The 27,496-nt window shown below is 40.8% G+C and overlaps 1 protein-coding gene across 3 annotated transcripts in view; it reads left to right on the plus strand.

The window, feature by feature from the left end:
* The window catches only part of BCHE (butyrylcholinesterase), a 53,548-nt gene extending 39,101 nt beyond the window's left edge, over positions 1 to 14,447 (plus strand). For all 3 annotated transcript variants that reach the window (XM_027685521.1, XM_027685522.1, XM_027685523.1), the window contains 2 exons: positions 4,541 to 4,707; positions 12,018 to 14,447. In XM_027685521.1, coding sequence (XP_027541322.1) covers positions 4,541 to 4,707; positions 12,018 to 12,139 — 289 coding nt within the window. In that variant the 3' untranslated portion in view covers positions 12,140 to 14,447. The remainder of the gene's footprint in view (positions 1 to 4,540; positions 4,708 to 12,017) is intronic.
* The last annotated feature ends 13,049 nt before the right edge of the window (positions 14,448 to 27,496 follow it).

Here is a 27,496-nt window from a genome sequence, read left to right on the forward strand (position 1 = left end):
AAAGGAAAGGAAAGGAAAGGAAAGGAAAGGAAAGGAAAGGAAAGGAAGGGAAAGGAAAGGAAAGGAAAGGGAAAGGAAAGGGAAAAGGTTCATCTATTCAGTTTAGACCTTTGAGATCACCATCATTACCCCAGCACTGCCAGTGTCCCCAAAAGCCACATCTACACGTCTTTTAAATCCCTCCAGGGATGGTACAGACACACATAGGTGTGTCCACATGGTGTTGAAATGTGCAGAACCACCCCTTGCTCCCAGAGCTTCCTTTGGGGTGAAACATTTACAATGTGCTTCTTGTTTGATGCCCAGCTGACTGTTTCCATCATTCTTAGGGGTTTTGTAATGCAGCTGCAGAAATCCTGCAAGAGATGGGGTTACTGCTGCTGTTGCAGCTCCAAGGCCATTCCCCCTCCCAGTTTTGTGGTGCCCATGGTAACACACCATAAAGCACCATCCCATAAAAACCTGCTGATTGCCAGTGCTGCCCGACAGCTACAAGGAATCACAAAAGGTGATAAAAATGATTCACATTCGCTCTCTCCTTCCTTTAAAACCAGCTGGTTAAAAGAAAAAGGGCCAAGTTGAAAATAAGCATCAGCAGTTCTGACCAGGGTGAAGCCAATACAGCCACATTTGGGAGGGGCAGGTCTGCATTTCATTTCCAGGTGCAATCAGTGCATGAGGCTTCACATGGAGCAATCCCTCCACCAACAGCTCCAGCCAGGTAGAGCAAATATTTTTCAGGCTGGAGGAAGGGGCTGCACCAGGAACTGGAGGTAAAAAGTGTGTTCCAGCTTCTGAATCTGTTGGTGGGTTTGGGTTGGTCTAATCCAGCAGCTAAAATGAAGGGCAGGTTGGTTTTCTTGTGCTCTGGGGAAATGCACAACATGTTAACCAAATCCTTTTACAAATAGAGCAGCTGAAGAGGGATATGGTGAAGGCTTGGGACCACCTAAGACAGCATGTGCTACACTTGGTTTACAACACTCATCCTAAAACAGCCTAAAAACGTTTTCAGGAGAGTTAGCAGAGAAAATTTTTCTTTGTGGACTAAGCTAAAAGTACAAAAGAACAACCTCTTTTAAATGATGGAATGCACTCTGTGAGTTCTCACTCTGCTATTCAGAGCTCACTCACAAAATAAAGTGAATATATTTCCCAAGTACTTTATAACATGAATTTTTACCAAAAAAAAGTCAGAGGATGAATTACGTATTTTTGTGTATCTGTGTGATAGAGCATCAGAAAAGGAATGCTATCTGAATATAAATAAATATGCAGTGAGCTAGGGTTGTATTTCAGGTTATATTGATCATATTAATGAGAATGGTAATGTATGTATGTTTATTATGATTAACAGAACTGTGTTCATGTTGCATTTTCCAATTGAATGAAATTAACTTTCTCCTTCTAAAGTTGCTGAAGACAAACATTAAATGCAGAGAAATGATCAGTGAATAAGCTCCTGCAAAACCCTTTTCACTTCTATGTCAAATCTAATATACTTACTATAAATTAATCTTGAAAATTAAACGTTATTGACAGTTGTGGACATAAATACTCAAAGGGGGAAGAACCTGATCTTTGTAACAACAAGTACAGCCAAGCAACTTCCACTGGGCACAAGATTAAATAATGCTCATGAATTTCAATAACAGCACACGTGAGTTTGAAGGTGGAACACGAGAGCAGCTTTACTGGAGACTGAGCCCACAAAGATACTCTGGTTTTCCAGTTAATGAGAAAATAAGTTTGGCTGCCCTAAAGACAAAATAATTAACTGTAAATGAGCTGCTGTATCACTATCAGAGTAGAGAGAGTCCAGCTATAACTTCAGGGCATATGCAAAGGAAAAAAAATATCTGAAATAGTGAGACAAATTCTCTTCACATCAGAATTTAAACACAGGTGGTTTGAGTTTGTTTTGGTCTTTTTTTTTTTTCTCTTTATCTCTTGCATTTCTTCTCTGGGAGCAATTCAAATAATTGTGTTTCTTAATTGCCTTAAGACTTGCTCCTGTAAACAGGAAAAACTGTGCAGAAAAGGAACCAGCTTCTTTCTAAAATATTGAGTGAAGCTCATATTCCTGGTCTAGTTGAAGATGTCCCTGCTCATTGCAGGGGGTTGGGCTAAATGACCTTCAAAGGTCCCTTGCAACCCAAACAATTTGATGATTTTCTCCATGTAAAATGAATGTTTTCCCTGCCTAGAGCTTGTAGATCTGGAGAGAGGTCCAGGAAAGATGATTTGACAAGGTAAATGCAGAAGATAGAAGTTTTCCCTGAAGATGGATGATCCAAACACTGCCAGGACACACCTTCAGGCCCCAGTGACAGCACAGAGAGGGCAAAACTGGAAGGTAGCAAAGCAGAGTTGGCTAAGGAATACCAGAAGATGAAAAAGCAGAGGTCTGAGGAACTGATAAAGACAATAAGATTGAGATTTCCATGGAAATCGAACTTATTTTTGTCAGCAGAAACAAGTTCCTGTGATGTGTCAGCAAAGATTGTCCATCCAAACACAGATGGACAGAAGTTTGGGCAGTGTATTGGATTCCTGTCTGCTCACTAAGGATATTCTCACCATGCTTTTACTTTTCTATATGAATATTATTAAACTTAGAATTTGGTGCAAAGAACAGGGAATTTTATAGCCTATTCTGGGCACTGCAATTCTCATCATGAAGTTATTAGCAAGAAGGAATGAAAGCAATTGTGAGGGAACAATGAGGTTATAATCATAACTTGTTCTTCCCCGTTCAAAATTATGCTCCTGTGATCTCCATTTTGCTCTAACGGGGAGCTGCTTTTTAACTTGGGAAATTTTCAATAATGAAGCTAAGAAGGAAATTACTGGACATTTCTTTGAGCCATAAACTTCCTGGAAATGCAGAGGGAATGTCATAATCAGCAGGTTCATGGATTTCAAAGTGCTGTGTTCGTCTGACGGTTCTTTCAATCATTTTTTAGTAAAATACATCTGTAGCCATTGAGCCATTGTGTAATCCCCCCACACACCTGGAAATTATAATGTGGGATGTCATGATTTATTTCATAGCATAAAAGCTGTTAAATGAATACTGACAGCACCATTAGTGTTCTGATCTTGAACTGAAGTGCAAGTCAGCTCTGCTTAAGTCATCATTCTCATGAGCCACAAATAAATGTGCAGCTTAAAAAGGTGCTGTGGGTTAATCAGAGCTGAATTAGTCACGAAAAATTCATAAAGAAGGGAGCAATTGAGGAAATGACACGCTGAAGCTCTTGCCCCAGCATAGTTGCTCTAAGCAGCCAGTGTCAAAGAGTCCAGAATACTAAAACCTGGTCTGAAAACTTGGTTAATTCTGAGTTAACAGGGAGATGTTGATGTTACTTCAGCGGCTGCATCTTGTGCTTTGACTGCTCCCACCTGCACCAGGCACCTCGTTGCCACTCTTGGCAAGCAGAACCCAAATGGGCTCCACACACCCTGGACTCCCCTTTGCCTGCTGCCTTCTGGAGAAAAATAAAGCAAAAAGAACCAAGTTAACTTAGTTAATAATGTTCTTAATTGATCCCACCAAGAATCATCAGTTACTGTTGTTCTGCCCTAAATCCCAGCTTCCCCAATACCAGCTCCCAGAAACGAGAATTACTCCTTCTGCTTACACTGAAACAAGATGTTTAATTTCTATTCCTAACCTCTTCTGAGCCAATGGTGATTTCTGACTGTTTGAAGTACTGATCTACTTCTTTTTCTGAAAATCGTGTTCTGTCTCATTTGTTCCTTAATGCAAACTCTTGTTGTTCTACATATTTAAACCATTTTTTTCCTCATTTGGTACTGTCTTTTTTTGGAGGTAAAAAACTGGATGACTGTCCCTAGAACTTCATGAATTCTGTTGTTTGATAAATATTTATCACAACTATTTTAACACCAACAGCTGTGATCCTTTAACATGCAGAGCTTGTTTTATAGAGGGTCAAGAACTCTGTACTTCTTCCCAGTTTCCAGAAGATTTCAAATTGTTCCCATTTGACACTCTACTAACAGGCCTCAACATAATTCAAGGAGAAACAGTTCTGTTTAATGAGGGATAATTGTTTTCTCTTCAAGTTTAGACATTATTTGTAGCTTTACTTGCATGTTTATCCCAGTTATTTAGTCCAATGTATTTAAAGGGATCAGTAACCTTCAAATTGAACCATAAACCACTCAACCTCCCAGACTTGTGGCTTGGCTTGTTCTTGAGTAATCCATAATAATTTATATCTTCTGTGAGTATCTCCAAATTCATCAAGTAGTTTGTATATGGTCATTTATTAACTTTTTCCCTTAGATGAACCCAGAACACCTAAAAAGGGGAATATAAATATATTTTTTTCAAATGAGACTAAATCACATTTACCTTCCTTTTTCCCCCTGTTACTTACAAAAGGATTTACCAGTAAATCCAAACTAACACACTTAAACTGAAATAACTGTTAAGTAAAACCAAATAATGCTATATTGGTGTGCTGAAGTGATTCCTTATTCCAAATGAGGTGTTTCTTTTCTCATTTAGAGCTCCTAATGGGACCCTGACTAATGAAATAAGATGGCCAGCCTTCACCAGCACTGAACAGAAATATTTGACACTAAACACCAGCACTCCAGAGATCCTAACAAAACTCCGTGCTCAGCAGTGTCGATTCTGGAAATATTTTTTCCCCAAAGTCCTGGAAATGACAGGTAAAAAAAATCTTTTCTGCGTGCTTTTATATGAAACTTTTATGCAAGGATCATTTGCTGTGATGCTTGAGTTCAAATCTTTATGTTATTTGTAACTGGGGTGTTTGGGTGTTGGATAAAACAGTCCATGCTGAGGATCCCAGGACGTGCCCTGTGCTTCTGGCCAGAGGTCACCACCCTGTTTGGTGTTAGGACAAAAACTGGGGACAAACCAAGGCCCAAGACTTTGTGATGTGGAGTTTCTCTGTCCCAAAATGCAGATGCAGCCACGATGTGAGGCATTAAAAGTGCTGCAAATCCCTGTTCTCAAGGGAAGAGTCTTGGTGCTGCCAGGCTCTGGGTTCCTGGGTGCTGGAGAAAGCAGGAAAAACAGTACTAAAAAAACTTCTGGAAGCTTTAGATGTTCTGTATAAACTTCTCGTGTCTAAGATTGTTATATTTGGATTATATTATCTATTATTTATGGGATTCTATTATTATGCAGCTAATCCACAGAGGATATTAAATGTGTTGCTGCTGCCAGGAGGGGATTCTGGTTTCCATCTCACGTGAGAGCCTTGTGTTTTATTTCTGGAGTGTCAGCCACTGATGACAAATAGACACTGCAAGATCTGCCTAAACTATAAAACTGATTTTTACCTGACCCTGTATAAAATAGGGGTTTGAGATTTCACTGCCTGGAAAAGTATAAGGGGGGTTTGAAACTCTTAAGTTCAGTTGAACAGGGAGAACTCAAATTTTTAGAAGGCCAACACCACCGTTTTCACAAAGCCCAGCAAATACATCAAGCCTCTGTGCTTTGGATTTCAAAAGGAATTGATTTTATAAAGTGATTTTGCAGCTCTGGAACCACATTCTGCAGTTTGACTGGGGGAAAGTCTGGTTTCAAAAATAAGATACACGTTTAAAATGTTAATTAGTAATTTAAAATCTTCCTGTAAGGCTCAGTTTGAATGCTAGTCTTAAAAATATGTGAAGTCTTAAAAATATGTAAACTGTCACAGTGCACAGATGATTCCTTCTGAAATAATTTATTCCTTCCTCATTTGAGTCTATGACTGTATTATGGCTCAACTTTTATCCCCTCTCAGTTCAACAGATGTTTTTCAATTAAATCAGGAGAAGCAAAATCAGTAGGTAAAAATGAATAATTTATGAACCTCACTCTGTGATTTTAAAATCACAGTGTACCAAATTACAGATGGATTTTGGGGAGGTTTCAAAGACTCTGACAAGCCATTTGTGCTGAGCCAGGAGAAATGAACAGTTTTCTGTATTTTTTTGAACCTGGTTGGGAATCCCTATGGAAAAATGTGTGTCCTACAAATGGGCTGAGCACAACCAAGTTCTCCAGGGGGGGAGCAGGAGGGAGAACATCCCCAGGCAGAGACCAACCCCAGAGTGGCTTTGCTTGGTCCTGTGGTGAGAGGGATGACAGAACAACACCACCAGGAGACAGAAACACATCACTTTGCCATAATCAGTGATTTACAACATAAATTTACATGATTCAATTGCAAGAAATTCGTGAGAATATTCTCAGGAAAAATGCAAAGAATCATCGTGTCTGGATCCTGATGTAGAGCTGAGACAGGAATGTTGTTGAGGTAGCACTGTTTTGTCATGTGTCTGTATCTGGCAGTCCTTGAAATATTGTAAATATAAAAACATAGTATTTCCATTATGATCCCTATACAACGTTATAGCATTCTGACCAAAAAAAAAAATCCCTTTAAAATTCTGCTTAAGACCATGATATAGTAGTTTATATTGCAATAATTCTCCTCACTGAAATATTATTTTGCATTTCCTCTCTCCTCTTATGCCCAAAGGACAGTGAACCCCATAAATATATGTATTTTCTCATTTTCTGAGGGTGTCTCTTTTCTATTACTCCTTCCATTGTAATATTCTTAGAAAGAGGTTGCTTTAACACGAGGTGATGTAAGACAACAGAGAAGAAGAAGTGAGGAGATTTTATGTTACCATTATTACAAGTTCAAGTAGGGTTCAGGTAGGTAGAATTCTATCAGGCAGAACCCAAAGAGGACAAGAAAAGCAACTTATTTTACAGAAATTGCAATGATTTCTCAGTGTAAAGTGATCAGGATGTGCTTGGTAACCACTTGTTTAGTTCCTGATCCATCCAAGCACAAGCCTTCCCACCCTTGAGATCTTTTCAGCTTTTAGTGACCAGCTCCAAACATGTCCTGCATCTGAACAAGCTTATTCCCATCACAGGCTGGGCAAGACAAGTTCCTTGAGGCAGTTAAAATATATGAGAGAGGAAAATATTTAGCCCCTGAAATGTTTATGGTTAAATAATTTACATTTTCCTCAAGCAACTGAATCAGATACATTAAAAAAAATCACAGTTACAGGTTAGAAAAATTAATAAGGAAAGAATAAACCTCACACAGTAACACAGGAGTAACAGCCACATATAAAACGTGGCCTTGATCTCTCTAGAGAACTTTGTATGGTTTTGGAAGATTTCTCCATGTCTTCTCCTTGAGTTTCAATACACAAACCTATCATTGGGTCAGAGCTCTTGGTTTTGTGCCCGACCTGGTAACAATCACTAGACAAGTAAACTGGCCCTAGACCTGCCTCACATGAGCTCTGAATTCCAACCAGACACAATTTCTACAGGGATTTTAACCCTATTTTGAGGGCACTGGGCACACCCTCCATCCCCCTCAGCCCCAGCCAAGCTGGGAGCACTCGGATTTAATGTTCCATTGGAGGGTGGGAGCACTAGGACGAGCCCCAGAAGTTTTGCTGGTGACTGGTTCTACAAGAAACACACTGGAGGGACAGTAAACACTAAGTGACTTTTAAGTAGCTTTTAGAGCAATCATATGTTAATTATAAAAGCATCTATGTTAGTCTCTACCTCCTCAACACAATCTTTAATGCATTTAGAGCCCTAGTTATTTATATATGCCTGCTTCCTCTTGATTATAGAAAGCTGCAGGCAGCCAAGCTTTCCATTACTGGTCCATTACTATTTTAGTGTGCCTAATACATATTTTTCTATTTTTTTATGTATTACTGCAACATGTGTCTTCCATAGAGAAACCAAAGCAGGTACCATAAATACATTAAGTTTTAAAACCACCCTAAAAATATTTCAGACGTGGAGGCAGAGAAATTTCAACCTCTTGGCCAGTGAGTAACAAAAATAATTGTATTTGCTGTGATCCTCCAAGCAGTGTCTGGATTCTGCAGAGCTAAACACTCAGGGGAGTAAGAATATTGAAAGTTTGACTAAATAGAACACTCATCATCAGAATTAGTTTTAAATTTCCACAGAATTGTGAACTAGTCAAAAGTCACCTTGCCAATACTACAGCACCTATTGACAGAGTAAAATTTACTCTTTGCACCCATGGGCAGTGTGTTTCTGTACCTTAACAGTCTGATTTCTTTCTGACTCCAGTACCTTCCATCCCAAGTCATTGGAAAGATCACAGCCTTTACAATAATTCCTCTCCCAGAGAGCTCTACTCACTTTTGGAAGAAGAAAAACAATAAAGAAATAAATCTGAAGTTCTTAAACATACATGTGAAAATGAATATGTGGTTGGGGTTAAAAAAGTTTTCACGTTCAGAGAGTGTGATTTAAAGAATCAGAGAATCACAGGGGGTTGGAAGGGGCCTCTGGAGATCCTCCAGTCCCGAGGCAGGGTCACAAGAACACTGAATAGAGATACAGAAATATAGATCCTATTTGTTTTCTCCTTCCTGGACATTTGTGAAACTCTCACCATGAGAATCTACAGCACAAACCTGCAGCATTTATCACACTAATGAATCAGGAAGTTTTAAAGTACCTTTAATTACGAGCTCTTGAGGACACAAAAATTAATCCTAACTTGTCATCCCTTATTAATTCTATTATATCATAACAGCTACATGGCCTTTGTCCCAATCTTAATGTTAATACACAAAAATACATTGAAGATTAGCACTTTATTGGCACATCCAGCAGCTCAAAGGACGGTGTGGAGATAAATGTCACTTTGCTGTAATACCATTAAAGGGCTGCATGGAAGGATAGGAAATGCAGTGTCTGCACTGCTGAGGCATCCAAGAACCCTTGGATTATCAGGAACGGCGTGGCCAACAGATCCAGGGAAGTGATTCTTCCCCTGGACTCAGCACTGGTGAGGCCACCCCTGGAGTGCTGTGTCCAGTTCTGGGCCCCTCAGCTCAGGAAGGACATTGAGGGGCTGGAGCAGGTCCAGAGAAGAGCAACGAGGCTGGGGAAGGGACTGGAGCACAAGTGCTGTGAGGAGAGGCTGAGGGAGCTGGGGCTGTTCAGCCTGGAGAAGAGGAGGCTCAGGGGAGACCTCCTCATTCTCTGCAACTCCCTGACAGGAGTGGGGAGCCAGGGGGGGGTTGGTCTCTTCTCCCAGGCAACTCTCAGCAAGACAAGAGGGCTCAGGGTCTTAAGCTGTGCCAGGGGAGGTTTAGGTTGGATATTAGAATTTCTTTCCAGAGAGGGTGATCAGACATTGGAATGGGCTGCCCAGGGAAGTGGTGGATTCTCCATCCCTGGAGGTGTTTAAGGACAGACTGGATGTGGCATCAGTGCCATGGGCTGGGAACCACAGTGGGGTTGGATCAAGGGTTGGACTTGATGATCTCCGAGGTCCCTTCCAACCCAGCTGATTCTATGATTCTATGATTCTATGACTGGGACTTTTCAGAGCACTGACTCATTGCCAAAAGAATCTCCCCTTTTCTCCTTGTCGGCTTCGCTGGGCTTTGCGTTGGGCTAATGAGAATTACCTCAAAGTTTGGGTGGCCTAAATGACTGCAGAGAGCAGAATCCCCCCTGTGGGTTGTTGGTGGCCCCCCTGGCAGTGCAGCCCAGAGCAGTCACCCAGAGCTCTGAGCTGTAATTATTGGTCAGCTCGAGTTCTCTAATCTTTTCCTTCTCTGCCTCCCAGCTGTCGGCTCGTCTAAGTCATGGGTGGTTGCCTCAAAGAGATTGATCATGTTGGTGATAATGGGATGCATTGACTTGTGACTTCAATTTGGATCTTATCACTGGGAAAAAAAAAAGAAAAATAAAAAAAAAGCAAACAAATTGGAATCCAAGTTCTTATTTCAGTGTTTTCCTTCCCCCTTTTGTCTTTTAGATTCATAATGGTGGCTACTCTCAATTTTTTGGTGCCTGCTTTCTCTAGCTATCTCCCTTCCTCACCATAATCTTTAAGAAGCACTGAAATGCCCCATAATTTATACCCTACAACAGTGACTTTTAATTCAAGATATGTCTATGGTAGAGATATTCCAGTTTCTAAAGTCTTTGGGCAGACTTCAAACACATCCACACCTGAATAATTAAAGAAGGAACTGGTCTTTTTTAAATTCATAAGTGGAGGCTTTGCCTGGATAAATAAAACTGGATACCCAAAATCAGGAATAAGATAAGAAACATGATGTAGGTATTTTTCTCCAAATAATATTAACACAGCTTCATACACTTAATTACCAATCCATTTGACTTAACATGGAAAATTTGGCTTTACCTGAGACCCTGCCTACATCTTTTAATTAAGAAATGTGCAAAGGAGAGTTCTTAGAATCAGGAAAGCAGAATGATGTGTGTGTCTTCTCCCCATAGTTCTGAGTCATGGTTTAGGGACCAAAATGAGATTTTATTGTTACCAGCACTTACAAATCCTCTCTGAGTTAATGGCAACTGTAGCCTGAAGAAAAAACAATTTAAAAATATCTGAACTTTTCTTTGATCTTTGATATAACCAAGCTTATTTACAACTTTGAACTGAGGGAGAAGAGTGTGGTTAATTTTGTAACGATTTTTTCCCATAGTTGTTCTCCACACTTTCCCTTTTGAACCACGGTAGAAGCACAGAACTTTCCCAAGAAAAAGTATTTTGGTTTTATTTCTGGTCTCACTAAAACCAAGAAGCAATGTAAATCTCATTTCAAACTCTCATTAAATTGCCATCTGGATTTCCAGACCAAAAAGGTTTGGAAATGTTGAGCTAAACTGCAGATAAGCAACCAAATTACTGGATGCTTCTCCAGACTAAATCTCTGATTCAGTTAACTCTCTTTCCTGAATATTTTCTCTACTGATGTGTAAAACACAAAAGTATTTCATTTTCCCATCACCAGCTACACTTGCAGTGCTGATAGATCATAAAAAAGGGGGGAAAGGGTGTATTTATGGAGGGAAAGGGCTGGTGCTCCGCTGCAGCAGAAGAACATAAAGTCAGAAGAGCATAAAGAAACCATGGAACTGTTCTCTCCAGAACACAATTACCAAGTTTTTTTGGAAGCCAGCAATGGCAACAGGGACACCCAGATAGTCAGGTCCAGAAGGAATAAAGCATTCAGAGATCATCAGTGGTTTATAAACTTTTCCCTAAAGTCTACAACTGCTACAAACTAATGAGCCCCAGGGTGTGACACGGCCCTCATGTGTTACCTCTAATGTCATTGTTGTATGGGATGTTCCTGGGAGGTCACTGCATTTCCCTGGAGGGTTAATTACTTTTGGGGGGGCTGGAGAGAGCGATCCCCGTCTGTAAAATACTCTGAGAACCTTGTGAAATGATGTGCTTTTATTACTCTTCTCATCCTCACCCTCTGCTCTGGTGCTCATAACAAATTTGGCAATAAATATTGCCTTGGGACACGGGATTAGTCAGCAAATGCTTTATAGGTTGGGATGAAACAGGGAAGAGAAGATGGTTTCATGTTGACATAGTTCACATTTCACAGTTCCTTCTCCAAACCTGGGCCCTTTTTGCTTTTAACTCGGGGATTTATTCCAGGGGAGGGTGAAATCCTGGCCATCCATTGGATTCCATCCGAACTAATGGCAATTGCCTGGAATAAAGCTGTGATTTCATTCTATCTTTACAAGCATCTATCTCATTTTACATATTGTAGTGTTTAGGGTATGGAGTTTTCACTGCAGAGTATATTGAACCAAAGGAATATTTTGAGGACTAAAAAAACAAAAAAGTGACTTTAAAATGATGAATTCGATGGACAGAAGTATTATCCAAAAGCCACAAGCCCATAAATAAGTATATTTATTGCCCTGCAATGTGCCAGAATGATATCTTTGCAGTCCTTCCTTCCTGAAGTAAAGACAAAGCATTAATCACTGAATTTTCAGTCATTCCAGGTTTAAGAAAACAGGCAAAGGACCAGCCTATAATGTATTTGGAGCAGATGACATTGATAATCAAAATTATTTTTCAATTAGCATACAAAGAGATTCAAATTCAGATTAATGTAACCCATTTCATGTTTTACAGGAAATATTGATGAAGCAGAACGAGAGTGGAAAGCAGGATTCCATCGCTGGAACAATTACATGTCAGACTGGAAAAATCAATTTAATGATTACACCAGCAAGAAGGAGCTGTGCAAGCTCTAATTAATATGTTTACCCTTTCCAGTGTGTCCATAGAACTGTTCATCAGGCAAACATCCAGGTAGCTTTGTACCACGTCTGGAATTAAATGTGTTCTGCAGATTAAAAAACAATGTTACAGGTATAATTTTGATTCCTCAGATCTTTCATTTAGATTTTACCTCCTATCTCAATAAACAGTGTATGGAATCTGTACCCTTTGAAGCTTCACTGGGTTAAATAGGACTATAAAGTCTGAAGATTAACAATGTACATGTTATTATAAATATTAGCTGCTTAAATTCACACTTCAAAGAAACAATGTAATCTATTAGAGGAAAATGGATTTTTTTTAACAGAAATAGCAGTGGTTTACAGTGTTACCATGCAAAACACAGTTGGGTTTGATCTTTAACTGAAACACCACCACACTTGAACCTTCTTTCAGACATAACTGAATTGACACAAACATAAAGGTACAATAACTTTGCTGGACACACAAAATGATATTTGTTTGTTGGACAAAAGAGTTTTAGGGCTGCCATTAAAGCGTGAATCACTTCCTTCATGGCCAAATTTGTAGGACAAAGCCACGGTGGGAGAGCATTCAAACTATGTATTGAAAGCCTAAATCATCAACACGGTGTGTGTGAGTGCTGGGGTGAAACAAGGCAGAAAACCCAACACCTCTGCTTCCACCATCCTTGTTTTTCAAGGAGTGAGGAACTATAGACTCACAAATGATGAACTCACAGCTTTTCCTTGCTCAGGCACTCACTGACTTCACCTGGTAAAAGTCTCTCCTGTGGAGATAAGCTCCAATCATGACATATTTTGTCCACTGAGTTGCCTCCTAGCCAAGGGACAGCGCCATGGAACATGACAGATAAACCTTTGCACCTGCAGAACAGGTGGTGGCACATTCAGAGAACCACAGAACGTGCTGAGTCCAAGAACCCACAAGAACCCACAAGGATCGAGTCCAACCCCTGGCCCTGCACAGGAACATCCCCACGGATCACAGGAAGAAAATTGTCCAAATACTTCACCAAATGGTTCATCAAGAACCAGACATGAAAGCTGTGCTCAGCCAGGAGTGGAACCTTGCCAAAAACTGCTCTTGGAGAGGGTTGGGAAGGGCATCACTGCAGAGGAACGTTGTGCCCTTGGTGGGAAGGACCCAGCTCTGAGCTCTACCTGCCACCTCCCAGACCCCTTTCTACCCACCTGAGCTGAACCTATTAGAAGCTTCTAAAAAAAAAAAACCCTTGGATAATTCCCTTTCCTACTTCTCTGCTGCTGTGATGATGGGGCTGGAATTTTTATGCCTGAATAACACCTTAATTGGCTGCTTTTCGCTGGCCCAACTGGGAAGAATAAATGCCAAAAATTTGATGAACGTAAGTAGTATGTAAAAGCAACAAGGCATCTCATAAATAAATTATCCTGGAGCTCTCTGTAAATGCAATAACATCTCAGTGCATCTATTTTTCTGTTCTGGTGATTGCAAGCTTTTGCAAAATGCCTCTTTGGATTGAGTAGAGTGAAGAGATCCAGATAATGAACAGAGAGTGTTCTCTTTCTGGCAATCAGTTTGACCACACAGGATCCTTGCACTGAGAGGATTTATTTATACAGAAAGGCCAAGTTCTGCAAGAGATGATGGCTTATCATCTGTTCAATTATTTCCAAGAGAACACAATTATTTCCTGACTACATTATGGGAAACCACCTTTTAGCACAGGATTTCAAAGGCTGCAGTCAGAGCTCCACGACGCAAAAAAATCTGATTTTTGAACAAGCTGATCAAACCTTAAAATTACCTGGGATTGAAAAGTGCTTTAATGCAGCCCTACGTGTTTATAGCACAGATAAGTAGCTCATTACATATATTAGCATAGTGACTGCTATTAATAATGGCATGGAGAGCTGTGTCAGTCTATAGTGCATTGGGTATTTATTGAATATTCTTGGTGCTCGTGATGAGCTGCTGAAAATAAACACAGGAGGATGAACTTTCTGTCCATCACTGAGCAGTTCTGGCACTGCCCATTTTATTTCTGGACTTCATAGATGTACTGGGTGCTGATCTGTCACAATGAGCACTGACAGCACCAGCAGCACATTTAAAAGCAGCATTTGTTTCTTTTGATATCTTTTTCTTAGGTATGTTTCCCCATCCACCTGTCTGATCAGCCTAATCAATGAGGAGAAAAATATCTGAGCCAATTAAAATGTAAAATAACCTTTGGAAAGGACAGGTGGAGAAACAGTTCATAAAATATTTTGCTGGGAAGGTGTCCTTTTTTTGAATAAAACAAAGGTTAAACCACTTTTTGAGATGTGGTTTTACTGCTTTGCTTGGTGTGAGTTGGTGGCTTTTTATTTATTCGCATGCTGGGGAATAATATCTCCATTTATCATCCATATGAAATCACTATATCATGTATATATTCATGTCTCACACGTACAAAAAAGGAAAGCCTTAAGTGCTTGGATGTAAATGGTTAAAGTAACAAAGAGGAAAAAGAAAAACCTGTGTCATTGATAATATTAGAGGGATATTAGAGGGATATCTAACCCAGACCTCACCGAAGATATAATGTTGTCAATTATGTTTTATTTTTACTCTTAAGAACCAAAAAACACAAGTTTTTCTGTGAAATCCGAGAAAATGTGTCGATTCTTTCTTACCATTCTTGATATCCAAAGCAAGGATTCTGAATTTAGTCACGGAGTTGCTGAAAGGTTATAATAAAATGAACTGCAGTGCCAACAAAAATGTTGGCATTAACCCAATTGTCATTAGGTTTATAATCTATTCCAGTACAATGGTTAAATGACAGACATTGCACACATATTTTAGAAAGGACTGAAGCCAGATATTTCCCAGTGAAACTATTTAATAAAACCACCATTTTTAATTTTTTTTTTCATTTTAAATGTTTTGTCTGAAGGAATTTGGGTTAGATAAGCTTTCAGTAAAGCTAAGAATTATTTGAGTGAAATCCCATCTGTTCTCCTGCTGGAGTGAGCTAGGATGTCCATGGTACCTTGTCTAGGGCGGGTCTGCATAGCTGGGCCAACCAATGCTGAGGTTTTTTGTCCTTGAACAGGGACCTTCAGCCCCCAAAAGTCATCTCTAGCACAACTAAGACCTTCCCAAGGTTTCCAGGCTTCCTCCCAGCTGCAGATTTGACACTCACAGCTTGGATTTTTAGGGTGGGTGCTCAGGCCTTGCTGTCCTAAACCTTGGCCAGAGCTCCAAGTTCATCACACTGATAAGGCCAAATTTCTGTTGAAGTGGAAGTCTGCTTTTTGGCCTTTTTTGGTCACTAGAGGTTATTTATACAGCAGAGATTAGTGCTCTATAAACACAGATACAGACGTGCCCAGTTTAGATCTTCATGAACAGACAACTCATCTCTGTCAGCTCCCAGCTGGAAAAGTAAGGAACAACATAAGGAATCTAACCCCTTTTTTTTTTATAATTATTACTTTAATTAGATTGCTGGAGAGAAAATTACCTCAGTTTACAAAAAAAAAAGATGGAGGCCCTTCTAATGTGCCTTTCCCAACAGACCATCAGCAGGTGATTTGGGCCCATTTTCGTGGGCAGATCCCACATGGACTGATCCGAACGTGGCACTAACAGAGGAGAGATGTATATTTGTCTCTATCAACATCATAATGTCGTGGGTTTGGGCTTGATTATGGTTTATCATTTCTACTGGCTCAGCACCAGTTCTGCAACATCAGCAGCAGCTATTTAGGGGCCATAACAAACGTCACTGTACTTGAGTTACACCTGCAGCGTGTCCAGCTCATGAAGAACAGCCTGAGCTCTCACTGCCAAGTGCCAGCCTGGCCACAGAATCCTCTTGTCCTTCCTTTCCCCTCCAGTTGGGGGGGGAAATTTAATAAGGGGGAAGATAAACCTCAAAAAACACCCCCCCCCAAAAAAAAAAAAAAAAGGGAAAAAAAAAAAAAACCACAAAAAAATAAATGCATGGGGGAGAAAATTTAAGGGGGAAAAATGGTTAAAATCCAAAAGGAGGAATTAAGAAAACAAACAAACAAGGAAGGATGGAAAAAAAAATCACAAGTAAAAAAATGAAGGGGCAAAAAAATAGTTTCAAATGTCCGAGGGAGAGAATTAAGAAAATGAACAAACAAGGAGAGGAATAAAAAAAACTAAAGAAAAAAAAAACAAAGGGGGGTAATGGAATAAAACCCAATAACTGAAGGGAGAGCAGAAAATAAGAAGAGGAAAAAACTAAAAAAAGGAGAAGAAAAGACCCCCCTGCACAAGTCCTTCTGCCCCAGAATGAACAATTGAAGGGTTTAGTAGCATACACAGAGGTACTGTGTATCCCAGTGTCACCATTCCAGTATCTCCAGCCAAAAATCCTCCCACTGAATTGCCAAATAAGTTTAGGAATTTGACAGTGATTCAGAATACGGGGTAAGGAATGAGACAGGCAGGTCTGGCTCGGGCTTGGGGCTGCATGGAAAGTGCTGGTGCCAGCTGACCATTCTCTCCCTGCCTTTTCTCTTCCAGTCCATGGAATTATGGGCATTTGCCAAAAACTCCCTGCCCTTGGCCAGCCAGGGAGCTCAAAGCCCAGCACCTGTGTAAGGGATCTGTACAGCTGGGAATGTTCCCCACGGCTGCTCCAGCTGGAGTACGTGCCACAAACGTGTTGATTTACTCTGGGTGGATTGGGAGCAAGAATCCATCAGGAAAAAAAAAAGCTTCCCAGCTGAATTACAAGTATTTCTCTCTTTCTCCCTGCTCTGTTTTTGTTCAGCCTCATTTATCTGTGGTTCTAGGTGGGTTTTCCATTGCTAAGTGATTGCTGCTGGATGAGGGGGAAGAAACTTAATTTAGAAAAGGAAATCTTTAGCAAAATGGACAATTTTAACTACTTGCATACTGGAACTTTGGGATCTACAACAGGAATTTGACAACTGTGTGCACAGTTATTAACAACCTTGGTAATAACACAGATATTTAATCACCTTGACTCTGTTCTGTGAGCTGGGGGGGACCACACCATGTGTCTCTCAGGGAATATGCATCCATTCACACACATATCCATGGAAATATAGGGTCCCAACCTTCCCAGCAACATGAAGATGGAAGCTTGGAGGTTCCACTTTGAAAACACAAACCCGGTACCTTTTTGGTCTTTACTGAAGAATAAAACACTCACGAGACTTTCTGACATAAATCAACACCTCAGCCAAGTTAGTCATTCACAGTTAAAAGTTCAAAAGCTTTTCCTCAGATTTCAGTTCGTTTCAGGAGCAAGTTTTATGAACAAACATAATTAGGCATTTTGAAATGCTTGGTAAGACAAGATAATTCCTTCCTGACCCCTGCAGAAATCTTGAAGTCCGAGCACTGATTATCCTGTTTTAGCAGGGAAACCTTCCAGTGCTTTGTTGATAAACCAGATTAGTTGCACTCATAAAAAACTTTAACTCATAGACTTAATGACTGCAAAGCACTGATGTGAATCTACAATTAGTGCAGGTGTGAAGTTTTGAGAGGCTTTTAATTGGATTGCAGGTGAGATTAAATAAGGCTTCGAGGCAAGAAGTGCTGGGCTGGGGAGGGAGGGTTTAGTCACATAATGATTTCAGTTAGTTTGGGAGAATTAGGAGGGAAAATGAAGCTTAATTCCAGCACAGTAGCGAACAATTAAAGAGTTTTCTTCCCCTCAGTTGAGGACACTTACAGAGGCTGGGTGTGGGGTTTGTCTTTTGGGATTTATTGAATCTGGTCATTGCTTATACATCACTTTTGAAAAATACTGTAATTCTTTTCAGGGATCTAGAGATAGCCAGGAAATTATTGCCGTGTTAAAGCACTGCTCTATTAAAACTGAAAATTGTCTATTCCTTCCAAATCCATATATTTGCCTGGAAAAGAACAGCACCTTCTGCTATTTTCAGTTCTGCTTCAAGATATTCCATGGCTGCAGGAGTTAATGTTTAGAACCATCTACAAATAGTGTGGAGGGTCCCTTCAGTTTGGGAGTGCTGGGGTTAATTTCTTTAATTCATAAAGTATTTAGAAGTTCTCAGTTAGACTGAGTAGTGGTAGAAGTGTGGAGGCAGAAAGGAGTTATCACCACACCTCTCAATCTTCCAAATTAAATTCCCTCTTGCAGCATTTCTAATCACTCCAGGGCACCTCATCATCCTCTGTCTATTAGAGCCTGTGCAGCACCACTTCTGACAAAATACATACATTTCAACTGGGTTTTAAGTCTGTTCTTATTTCACCATCTCATATGTGAGACAATTAGGGTATTAACGCAGAAAAAGCAGCAAAAGATGTGACTGATCATTTATCAAGAGTTGTTTAGAAAGTAATTCACAGGGACCTTATTTAGCACTGAGGAGCAGCTGGAATTACACATCCAAAGTGATACTTCTGAAATATTAAACTTTTCTCACTCACTAATTACAGAGATATCAATTTTATAGATACAGTCCCTAAATTACATCAGTCATTCAACCTTAACTATGTCTCATTTTTCCTGACTTAAAACAAATGTATTTATATTTTTTTCTTAAAATTAGGAGTTATAACTGCAGGAAAAAAAAGTGTTGCTTTGTTATCTTTCAATATATATTTTATCTAGACATTCATCCCATTTCATGTTTCATTTTCAGGACTACAGTGATGAGCATAGTTAGAGCTTTCCCCAACTCTGTTTTTAATAAGAGTGTGATCCTGTAGCAGGGATAATTCTGGTTGCAGAAATTATTATTACAAACCAAACCCTCAACTTTATACAGACTCACTCACCATTGCCTCCATTCCATAAAACTTCCATATCCATCTATCTTTGGGAGTGACCCAGCACTCCCACTTTTAGACAATTGGGTGACTTTCAGTTAATGAAAATTTTTTCATTGCCTTCAGCAGAAGCACAAGAGCTCCTTTGAGTGACATTTTCAATCTTCTCTATCACTTAATAATCTGGGAGATATTTACTATATAAGAAAAAAAAAATCCACAACTCAGAACTTATTTTTTTTTCCCACAGATTTCTCTTAATGATGAGCTAAATGGGAGAACAAAGCTGTGAACAATTTGTATTTATCTACTCCTCTTTGTGGAGAAAAATCCACCAGGTTCTAACTAAAGGTGCCATTTACTTTACATATTCCAGGTTTCTATATTTTCCTAGTGAATGGACTCTGAAAAATGGAAGCAGAAACCAAAATTATCCTGAAAATCTGGTGGTGATTTCAGCCACCTGAGGCTCCTCTGCTCTTTTATCAAAGCTCTCAACAGTTTAGTTTCATTGTACCACAAATCCGATCCCCTGGAGCAGTTCCAATCTTCATCCACACTCAAAGTACATATTATTTAAAATAATAACATCAATATATCCTAAAATTCCTTTCTAGAGAGGCGTCTTGACACCCAACCACTCCAGGAGCTCCCAAGCCCGGGACTGTCCCTGTTAGTTCAGACTGTAAAGGCAGATCTCAGTCAAAACTCGGTCTGCAGGTCTGAGCAACGCAGTTTGGCAACACTTGGGAGCAAAGAAAGCGATAAAGGACAATTCATTGGGTTTTATTTCCTGCCCCTGGGCACAAAAATGCCAGATCAGCAGCTTTAGTTACCTCAGACTGGGGTAAGGACATGATGGCAACAGGTTTTATAGAATCATAGAATCAGCTGGGTTGGAAGGGACCTCTGAGATCATCAAGTCCAACCCTTGATCCAACCCCGCTGTGGTTCCCAGCCCATGGCACTGGTGCCACATCCAGTCTCTTCTTAAAAACCTCCAGGGATGGAGAATCCACCACTTCCCTGGGCAGCCCATTCCAATGCCTGATCACCCTCTCTGTAAATTTCTTTCTAATATCCAACCTAAACCTCCCCTGGCACAGCTGAAGACCCTGAGCCCTCTTGTCTTACTGATGGCGACTTGGGAAAAGAGACCAACCCCCCCCTGGCTCCCCCCTCCTGTCAGGGAGTTGCAGAGAGTGAGGAGGTCTCCCCTGAGCCTCCTCTTCTCCAGGCTGAACAGCCCCAGCTCCCTCAGCCTCTCCTCACAGGACTTGTGCTCCAGTCCCTTCCCCAGCCTCGTTGCTCTCCTCTGGACCTGCTCCAGGACCTCAATGTCCTTCCTGAGCTGAGGGGCCCAGAACTGGACACAGCACTCCAGGGGTGGCCTCACCAGTGCTGAGTCCAGGGCAAGAATCACTTCCCTGGCCCTGTTGGCCACACTGTTCCTGAGCCAGGCCAGGATCCATTGGCCCTCTTGGCCACCTGGGCACACTCTGGCTCATGTTCAGCCTCGTGTCAATCCACAGTCCCAGGTCCCTCTCTGCCTGGCTGCTCTCCAGCCACTCTGTCCCCAGCCTGTAGCGCTGAAGTCCGAAACCAGAGGGCACAAACAGGGCCTTACCTACTCTTCCTGCCTGGTTAACCACATTCTGGGGTGTTTTGCCATAGCAAGACCCCGTGTCCAGCCCAGTGTGGGGTGAAAACAGGATTGAAATCTCCACTCAGGCAGAGATCTTGCACTTTGAGCAATACAGGACCTTAGGGGACAATTGGAATGCCCTGGATGTCCTTTAGCTCTTCCCTCTGTCAATCCAGCCTCATTCCTGGGAGGCAGGTGTGCTGTAACATGGAAAATTGAACTCTTCTGGATAACAAAGGGAATAAAACTTGGAGCAATGGGGAGGATTCACAGAGGCTTTAGCTCAGGGTGTTCCCACTCCAGAATAAATTGTGTAATTTCTGTTGATACCAGAACAAGCCAAGTCACTGAAAATCACACTCTGTGTTATTTCTCTACTCAAAGGAAGGGTCTGAATTCCTTCTATTTCCATGGAAATTCCTGTTACAAACTCCTAAAAACTAGATTATTGTTAGTGCACTCTGGCTCTAAAATGAATTCATGGCATTTGACATTCATAACTCCACATTTATGAAAGCAGATTAGTCCATTAAAAACCTTCTTAATAATGGTTCTATCAAAGCACACATTGCCTAAAGCAATACAATTATTGGTCAATAATTCCTCTTTAGCTGTCTCCATTACTATCATTTTAGTTCAACATTTGGCTTCTCACCCTTTGATCTGCTAATTATCTTTGTGCCCTCTGATCCTCTTTACAATTCCCTGGCAATTTGATCCATTAATTACAGTGCCCATATTCCATATTTTCTGCAGAACGTGCATTTTTTCTGACCCTCCTCACCTTTCTTCATACAAAAACTTTCCATCTTTCTGTAGAGTGTATCTACTTCTGTATAAATGTATATATTGATAGAAAATACTATAATTAAAAGTATCTTTACACTTGCTTTGCAATCCTTTGGGCTTCGTGAAAGTGACTTAATAGTTTGTCATTGACTTAAAATTTGATGGGAATGGGCACTCTGGTAAAATCTTTCAACTCCATCTTCAATGAACATAAACAATTAAATTTTTCCAATATTAATAAATATAGAATATATTTTCATCCTGGAGACTCTATTAAACAATTTCTGCTATATTTTGGATATATATTATAAAAAAGTATTTTCTGATAGAAGGCTTTTCTCACTTTATGAGCACATGGCTCATGACTTACTGAATTTTCTGCAGGGCCAATTTCCTTGTCCCTTCTAAGCCAGATGTAGACTTTCAGTGCAACCCAAATATATTCTGGAGTGGCAAAATTTTAGGAAGATAAACTCAAGCTGTTTACTTGTACAATCCAGAAATGATGGTGCTGTGGAAGGGGGGCATTTTTGAGACTGGGGAGCGAAAGTTTGGCAGTTGGAACAGAATCTCAGTGTTTGAAAACTGGATTTCATGAATTAACTGTGATCAGGAAATCCTGTGAGAATTCAAAACAGTCTCTGACATTCTCGGATCTCCCCAAAGTTTGTGCAAAAGAAGGACACGCTCATTTAAACCTCTGGTCTCTCATGTTGCCTGTAGGTGTTGTGGGAATTCTTCTGTTAATATTTACCCACCTTTTGAACCTCAGAACAAGCAGATTTAATTCCCAACTAAAGGCTTGGGAAATCTCCATCGACAAAGAGCAGCAAAACGCACTCTGCAATTCTAATTTTATTCAGTTTTTATGTGGCACTTGGTTTCAAACCCTCACTTAGTCCTTTGGCCAAAGTTACCAGCTGTTTGAAGTAATGGCTTTGTGGTGTGTCCACTCAGATTAACTCAACAACTTCTCATTCCAGAAAGACCAGAGTTGCCAAATAATGATCATTAATGCAACACTTTTCTTTTTGACATCATTTCTGCTTGAAAAATGATTGATTGGACACTTCTTTTCTTGTATAAATAATCTTTGCAGTTTATTTTAACAGAGAGAATTCATTTTGATCTCTCCGGTGTAAAAGAAAAAAATTCTCATTTCTGTGCATCCAATTCTTTTAAATCAGATTATTCATATAAATATGGGGATTCCAGGGGCCAAATGCATCTTGCAGAGCAGAAGTATCTTCTTCCACATTCCCAAGGAAAATCTCCTAAGGAATAACATCCTTCTTGCACAATTTCAAAGCAAAAGTGTGCTCATTGAATATAGCCCTGTCTAATCATATTGACTTATTCCTCCTTTTTTTTTTCCCTTTTAGACCTACCAAATAGCATATAATTTGCCATTTTTCACATTAGTTCTTAAATAGCTCACACTTCCTTGCATCACGAGGCACCGAACAGCTTTTCAGTGCTCTGATTGTTCAATTGCCTGAATATTTCCCGACACACAAAAGAGAAGCACGAGACGAGCTCGGAATACCTTGAAATACAGGAGGCCATTTCAGCAGAACCGAAGCAAGCAATGGAGAATTTGTGAAATAAAACATAAAGGAATGAGTTGTGGTTTGCAATAAATACCTGCTCGGCTCCAAGGGTATTTCTGTTTGAATTATGGAGCTTCTCCTTGGCTGTTTGGGAATCAGGGCTGGTCTGCTTGACTTCACTTTATAGGCCCCCAGCCAGGTATCTCAGCAGCTTCTGAGACACGGAGTAATTCAATGCCACGGGGAGAAGTTTGGTTTGCTGATGGATGGCAGAGCTCAGATGTGCCAAACAGAACCAGAGGTGGCCAGAACTGCTGACACTGTGGTTTTAAGTCTCTTCCACCTGCTTTATGAAGGAAAACTTTTTGCTGCTTCCTGTGGTGGAACTCGATCCCATCGAATATTCCGACCAGAGATGCAACATCTCCACCAACTGCATTCAGCAGCCACTGAAATTCAGACCTGGGTTTGTGACTAACCTGAAAATAGTAAAAGAGGAAACATTGATCAAGAAAATCTTCAAAGAGCAGAACCATTCCCTCTGATCAAACAGCCTTTCTATTTTCTGTGTGTGAGAATAATACTTCTCCTTGTCAATATACAGATTATTAAAATCCAGCAAGATAAATAATATGAACACACACAATTTTTTCTACATCAGAATCCGGAGTTCACCTGATTGGGATACTTTTTAATCTCCAGTTTCAGTCCAAATTCACATAACAAAAACGTAGGACATATCAAGTTTTTGATGCCTCATTCCTGGAAGTGATAAAGGTCAGGCTGGACAAGCTGCTGAGCAATCTGGTCTAGTGGAAAGTTTCCCTGCCTATGGAATGGAAGTTGGAATTAGATGATTTTTAAGGTCCCTTCCAATCTAAATCATTCAATGGTAAAAAAATAAACCTTCATTTTCCTTTAAATGGAGATTATTTAATATCTTTTACTAACAGCTAAGTAATCTCTCTATTTTCCTTTTGAGAAGGTTTCAGTTACTCGTGTATTTTTGACCCTCTCCTTTCCATTTCTTGCTTTTCCCTCTGTTTCCTTTGTACTGTTGTTCAGTGTTATGGAACTTGGAGAAATCTGTGTGATTCCTCTGTATTGTTCTCCTTTACTATAAAGAAAGACAATTTGATTTTCCATAGTGGTTGCCAACCAGGGTGTTCCCATATACAGAATTCAGCTGCAGTTCATTCCTTAATTCTTTCTTCTTCATTTTGCCTTTCCTGCCACTCCAACTTGTTTATAACTATTAAGGCTTCAGGCTGGGAGAGGTTTCCCCAGCTCCTCTGTTTGCCCTTTTAGCTCTGAGTAGCAATTAAAAGCCAAGAGTTCAAGAAAACTTCATGTTTTTATTTTCAGTCATATTTTGACTTCATTCTCTAAGATTTTTTTTGCTGCCAATTGCTTCAATATTTTGCACTAGAAACCTCATGTAAGGTGAAGTCAACAAAAGCCTTTCAGCTGAAGTTTGTGGGCTTTAAAGTCAGGCCTAATTTAACAGCTGAGCCAGCCCAAATCTTTCAACGGTGGATCTATGGGTTGTTCTTTGACACAGACACACACAAACTGCAGAGCAATTAAACATGTATTTATAACTTAAGTTGAATGTAAGTCACACACTCTCAAGAATTCCAGTGCTTTGTTGACTATAACCTTTCCCACAGGAAGATTTACAGAAGGGTGAGGTGCCAACTTCACATTTGTTGCCTCTGCTATTTGTGCTGGGAGAGGCACAGCCTTTAAATCTGGTTTATCACTGAAATGTTGAGCCATCTCTCCTCTCTTCTTTTCTCCCTGTGCTATTTAAGCAAGAAGCTTTGTTTGAACAAGAGCTCTTTAACCTCATCATAGCAATGTTTTTTCTCCTTTCAAACTTGTGATTAATGAATATAAACTCCAGGGATCTTGCTGGCCCTGCCTTGAGAGGAGCTGGCAGTTTGCCTTTTGGTGAAGACAGCTAAGGAGGAAACAGTCTCCAAACAGAGCTGGGACTGCTCAGCCTGGAGAAGAGAAAGCTGAGGTATGACCTTATTAATGTGTGTAAATCACTGGAGGGAGGGTGCAGAGGTGACACAGTCAGGCTCTTCCAGTGCTCAGGGACAGGACAAGAGTCAATGGGCAAAACCTGAAACACAGGAACACCAGGAAACACATTTATTGTGAGGGTGAGCAAACATGGAACCCTTTTTCCCGGGAGTCTCCACCCCTGAAGTTATTTAAAAGCTGTCTGGACAATCCACAGAATCATGGAATATTTTAGGTTGGAAGGGATCTTAAAGATTGTCTCATTCCAACCCCCCTGCCATGGGCAGGGATGCCACCCACCAGATCAAGTTGCTTAAAGTCCCATCCAACCTGACCTTGGCAACTGGCTCTGGGTGGTCCTGCCCAAGCAGAAGGGTTGGAACAAATGATCTCCAGAGGTTCCTTCCAACCCTAACCATCCTGTGACTCTGTGAAATGTGTCCATTAGTCCAGTGCTTCAACATGAAGCACATCAGCCCTGAAATGTCAGAATGTCAAGTGCCTTTAAGGGCACTCTAGAATGAATATGTGCTGTCAAAACTGTAAAAAAAAGGCACAAGTCATATTAGATTAGGTCCCCCACCTCCAGTGAGGTTCCTGATGTGTGTAGCACCCCAAATATCATAAAATTTTGATCAATTTTTTAGATGTCTTTCCTCACTTATGAAGCTTCTCATCTCATCCTTCTTTGCTCTCCCATTTCTGTAATAAGAAATAAACGTTCCTTTTGCAGGGCCAATTTCTTTGAACTGAAAAATAAACCTGTAACTTGGGGCATGCTTGGAAGTGTTTACAGATGCTCAGTAACCCCGTGAAGACTCTCATGTCCCTTTGAATTTAATGGAAGTTGACACCGAATTCAATGAAGTGTGAATTTCCCTCTCGATTTCGGGAGCTCTTTCTCTGGATTTATTATGCCTGTGATTTCACACAGTGTCTGTAAATGGTGTTATAATACAGCCACCAACTCAGCCATAGGATTTCAATTTAGAGACCAAAGTCTTTTGCCATTAGCTGCCTCCAGTCCTCATGCGGGATGGATAATCTGGATTTAACACTCTTGAGGTCTGTCTTTTATTACTCATTTGTTTCATTTATTTTTGAGCAATTTCTTATTATTAGAAAGGGTGAATCCCCTGGTTTTAGAGATACCCTTTCCCTGGAAGTGTTCAATGCCAGTTTGAGTGGGTCTCTGAGCAATCTGGTCTGGTGGAAGCTGTCCCTGCCCATGACAGGGTGAGTAGAAACATGATTTTTAAGGTCTCTTCCAACCCTGTGATATCAATAATATACTATAAGACAAGACTAGCTGCTGCACAAAGGTCTTACAAACCAGAGAGATCTCAGCAGTTCCTGAGGGCCTGTGTTGGGAGCAGTGACATGGTAACAAATCTCGTGGTGGGACAACACACCCACTGCTCCAAACTTCTCCCCATCCCATGACCAGCGACGTGTGACACTGCCAAGTCCAGTCCTGTGGAGATCACCCAGCTATGGCTTCAAAATCATAGTGGTTAAATACCTTAGAGATGTGTAACAGAAGGCTTAAGAGTATGGATTTGTTTTTTTTTTAATCTCGTGTGTGTGAGTAAATTGCCATCAACAGGATCACTGCAATCCCGGATCATGTGCAGGACAGGATATTTGGGCTGTAAGTTCCCCCTGCAGAGCTGGCTGGGGGAGATTTAGCTCGTTATCCCTCTAATCCTGCTGCAAGCAGGTGCCTGGAAGGAAATGGAGTCAGGTATCTGATTACTGTGTGCCCTGGGGAGTGAGCACAGGAGTTATGCCAGGGCAGAGGAGAGCGGGAAATGAAGGGAATGGCGGGAAGTGGCAGGGAATAGCAGGAATGCCTCTGCCCTGGGTCACGTCCCAGAGTGAAGCATCTCCTCCCCAGCCTGGCACAGTGACAGAGCTGTCCCTCGGCCAGCAAAGGAGCTGAGGGCTTGCAGACAGGCAAAGGTACTGTGCTGGCAGGCAGCAAAACCTCCTCTGTAGGAGCCCAAACCCAGCTTTCAGCAAAAGGAAGCTCGGTAAATTTGAATCACAAACCTTGGAAAACAAGGCTGACAAACATCTTGTGATTCAAGAAATTTGGACCCTTGTCCTGAGACCTGTTGATGTGCAACCTGGAGATATAAACCTGGCTCCAAGCAGAAATAAGAAAGGACTTTTTGAGATGATTGTTAAAACCACGTCTAAACCCCTGCAATCCCTCTATCCCCCATGTAATCCTGCTTGAAGAAAAATTAACTATTTGGAAATTGCAGTAAAAACTTGTGTAACTCCCCAATTAACATAGCTTGTCCCCTTCATTAACATGTCCAGCCCCAAATGCCTTTAAAATTGTGTTCTGGTGTTCAATAAAGCATTCCAGTGTTCCCCATGCTGGAATCAGGTCTAGCTTTTATTTTTCAGACTGCCACTCTCCTCTGTGTTTCAGGGGCGAGAGAGAGAGGGGAGCAAATGGAAGAGCTGCCACCTCCTGGCCTCTGCCAGGACAACTGCCCTTCTAAACTGCTTTTATGGGTTTGGTTTCAGCGAGCATCTCT

Source organism: Neopelma chrysocephalum, unplaced genomic scaffold (assembly GCF_003984885.1).
Source record: "Neopelma chrysocephalum unplaced genomic scaffold, ASM398488v2 Primary Assembly neopelma1_69, whole genome shotgun sequence".
NCBI lineage: Eukaryota > Metazoa > Chordata > Aves > Passeriformes > Pipridae > Neopelma > Neopelma chrysocephalum.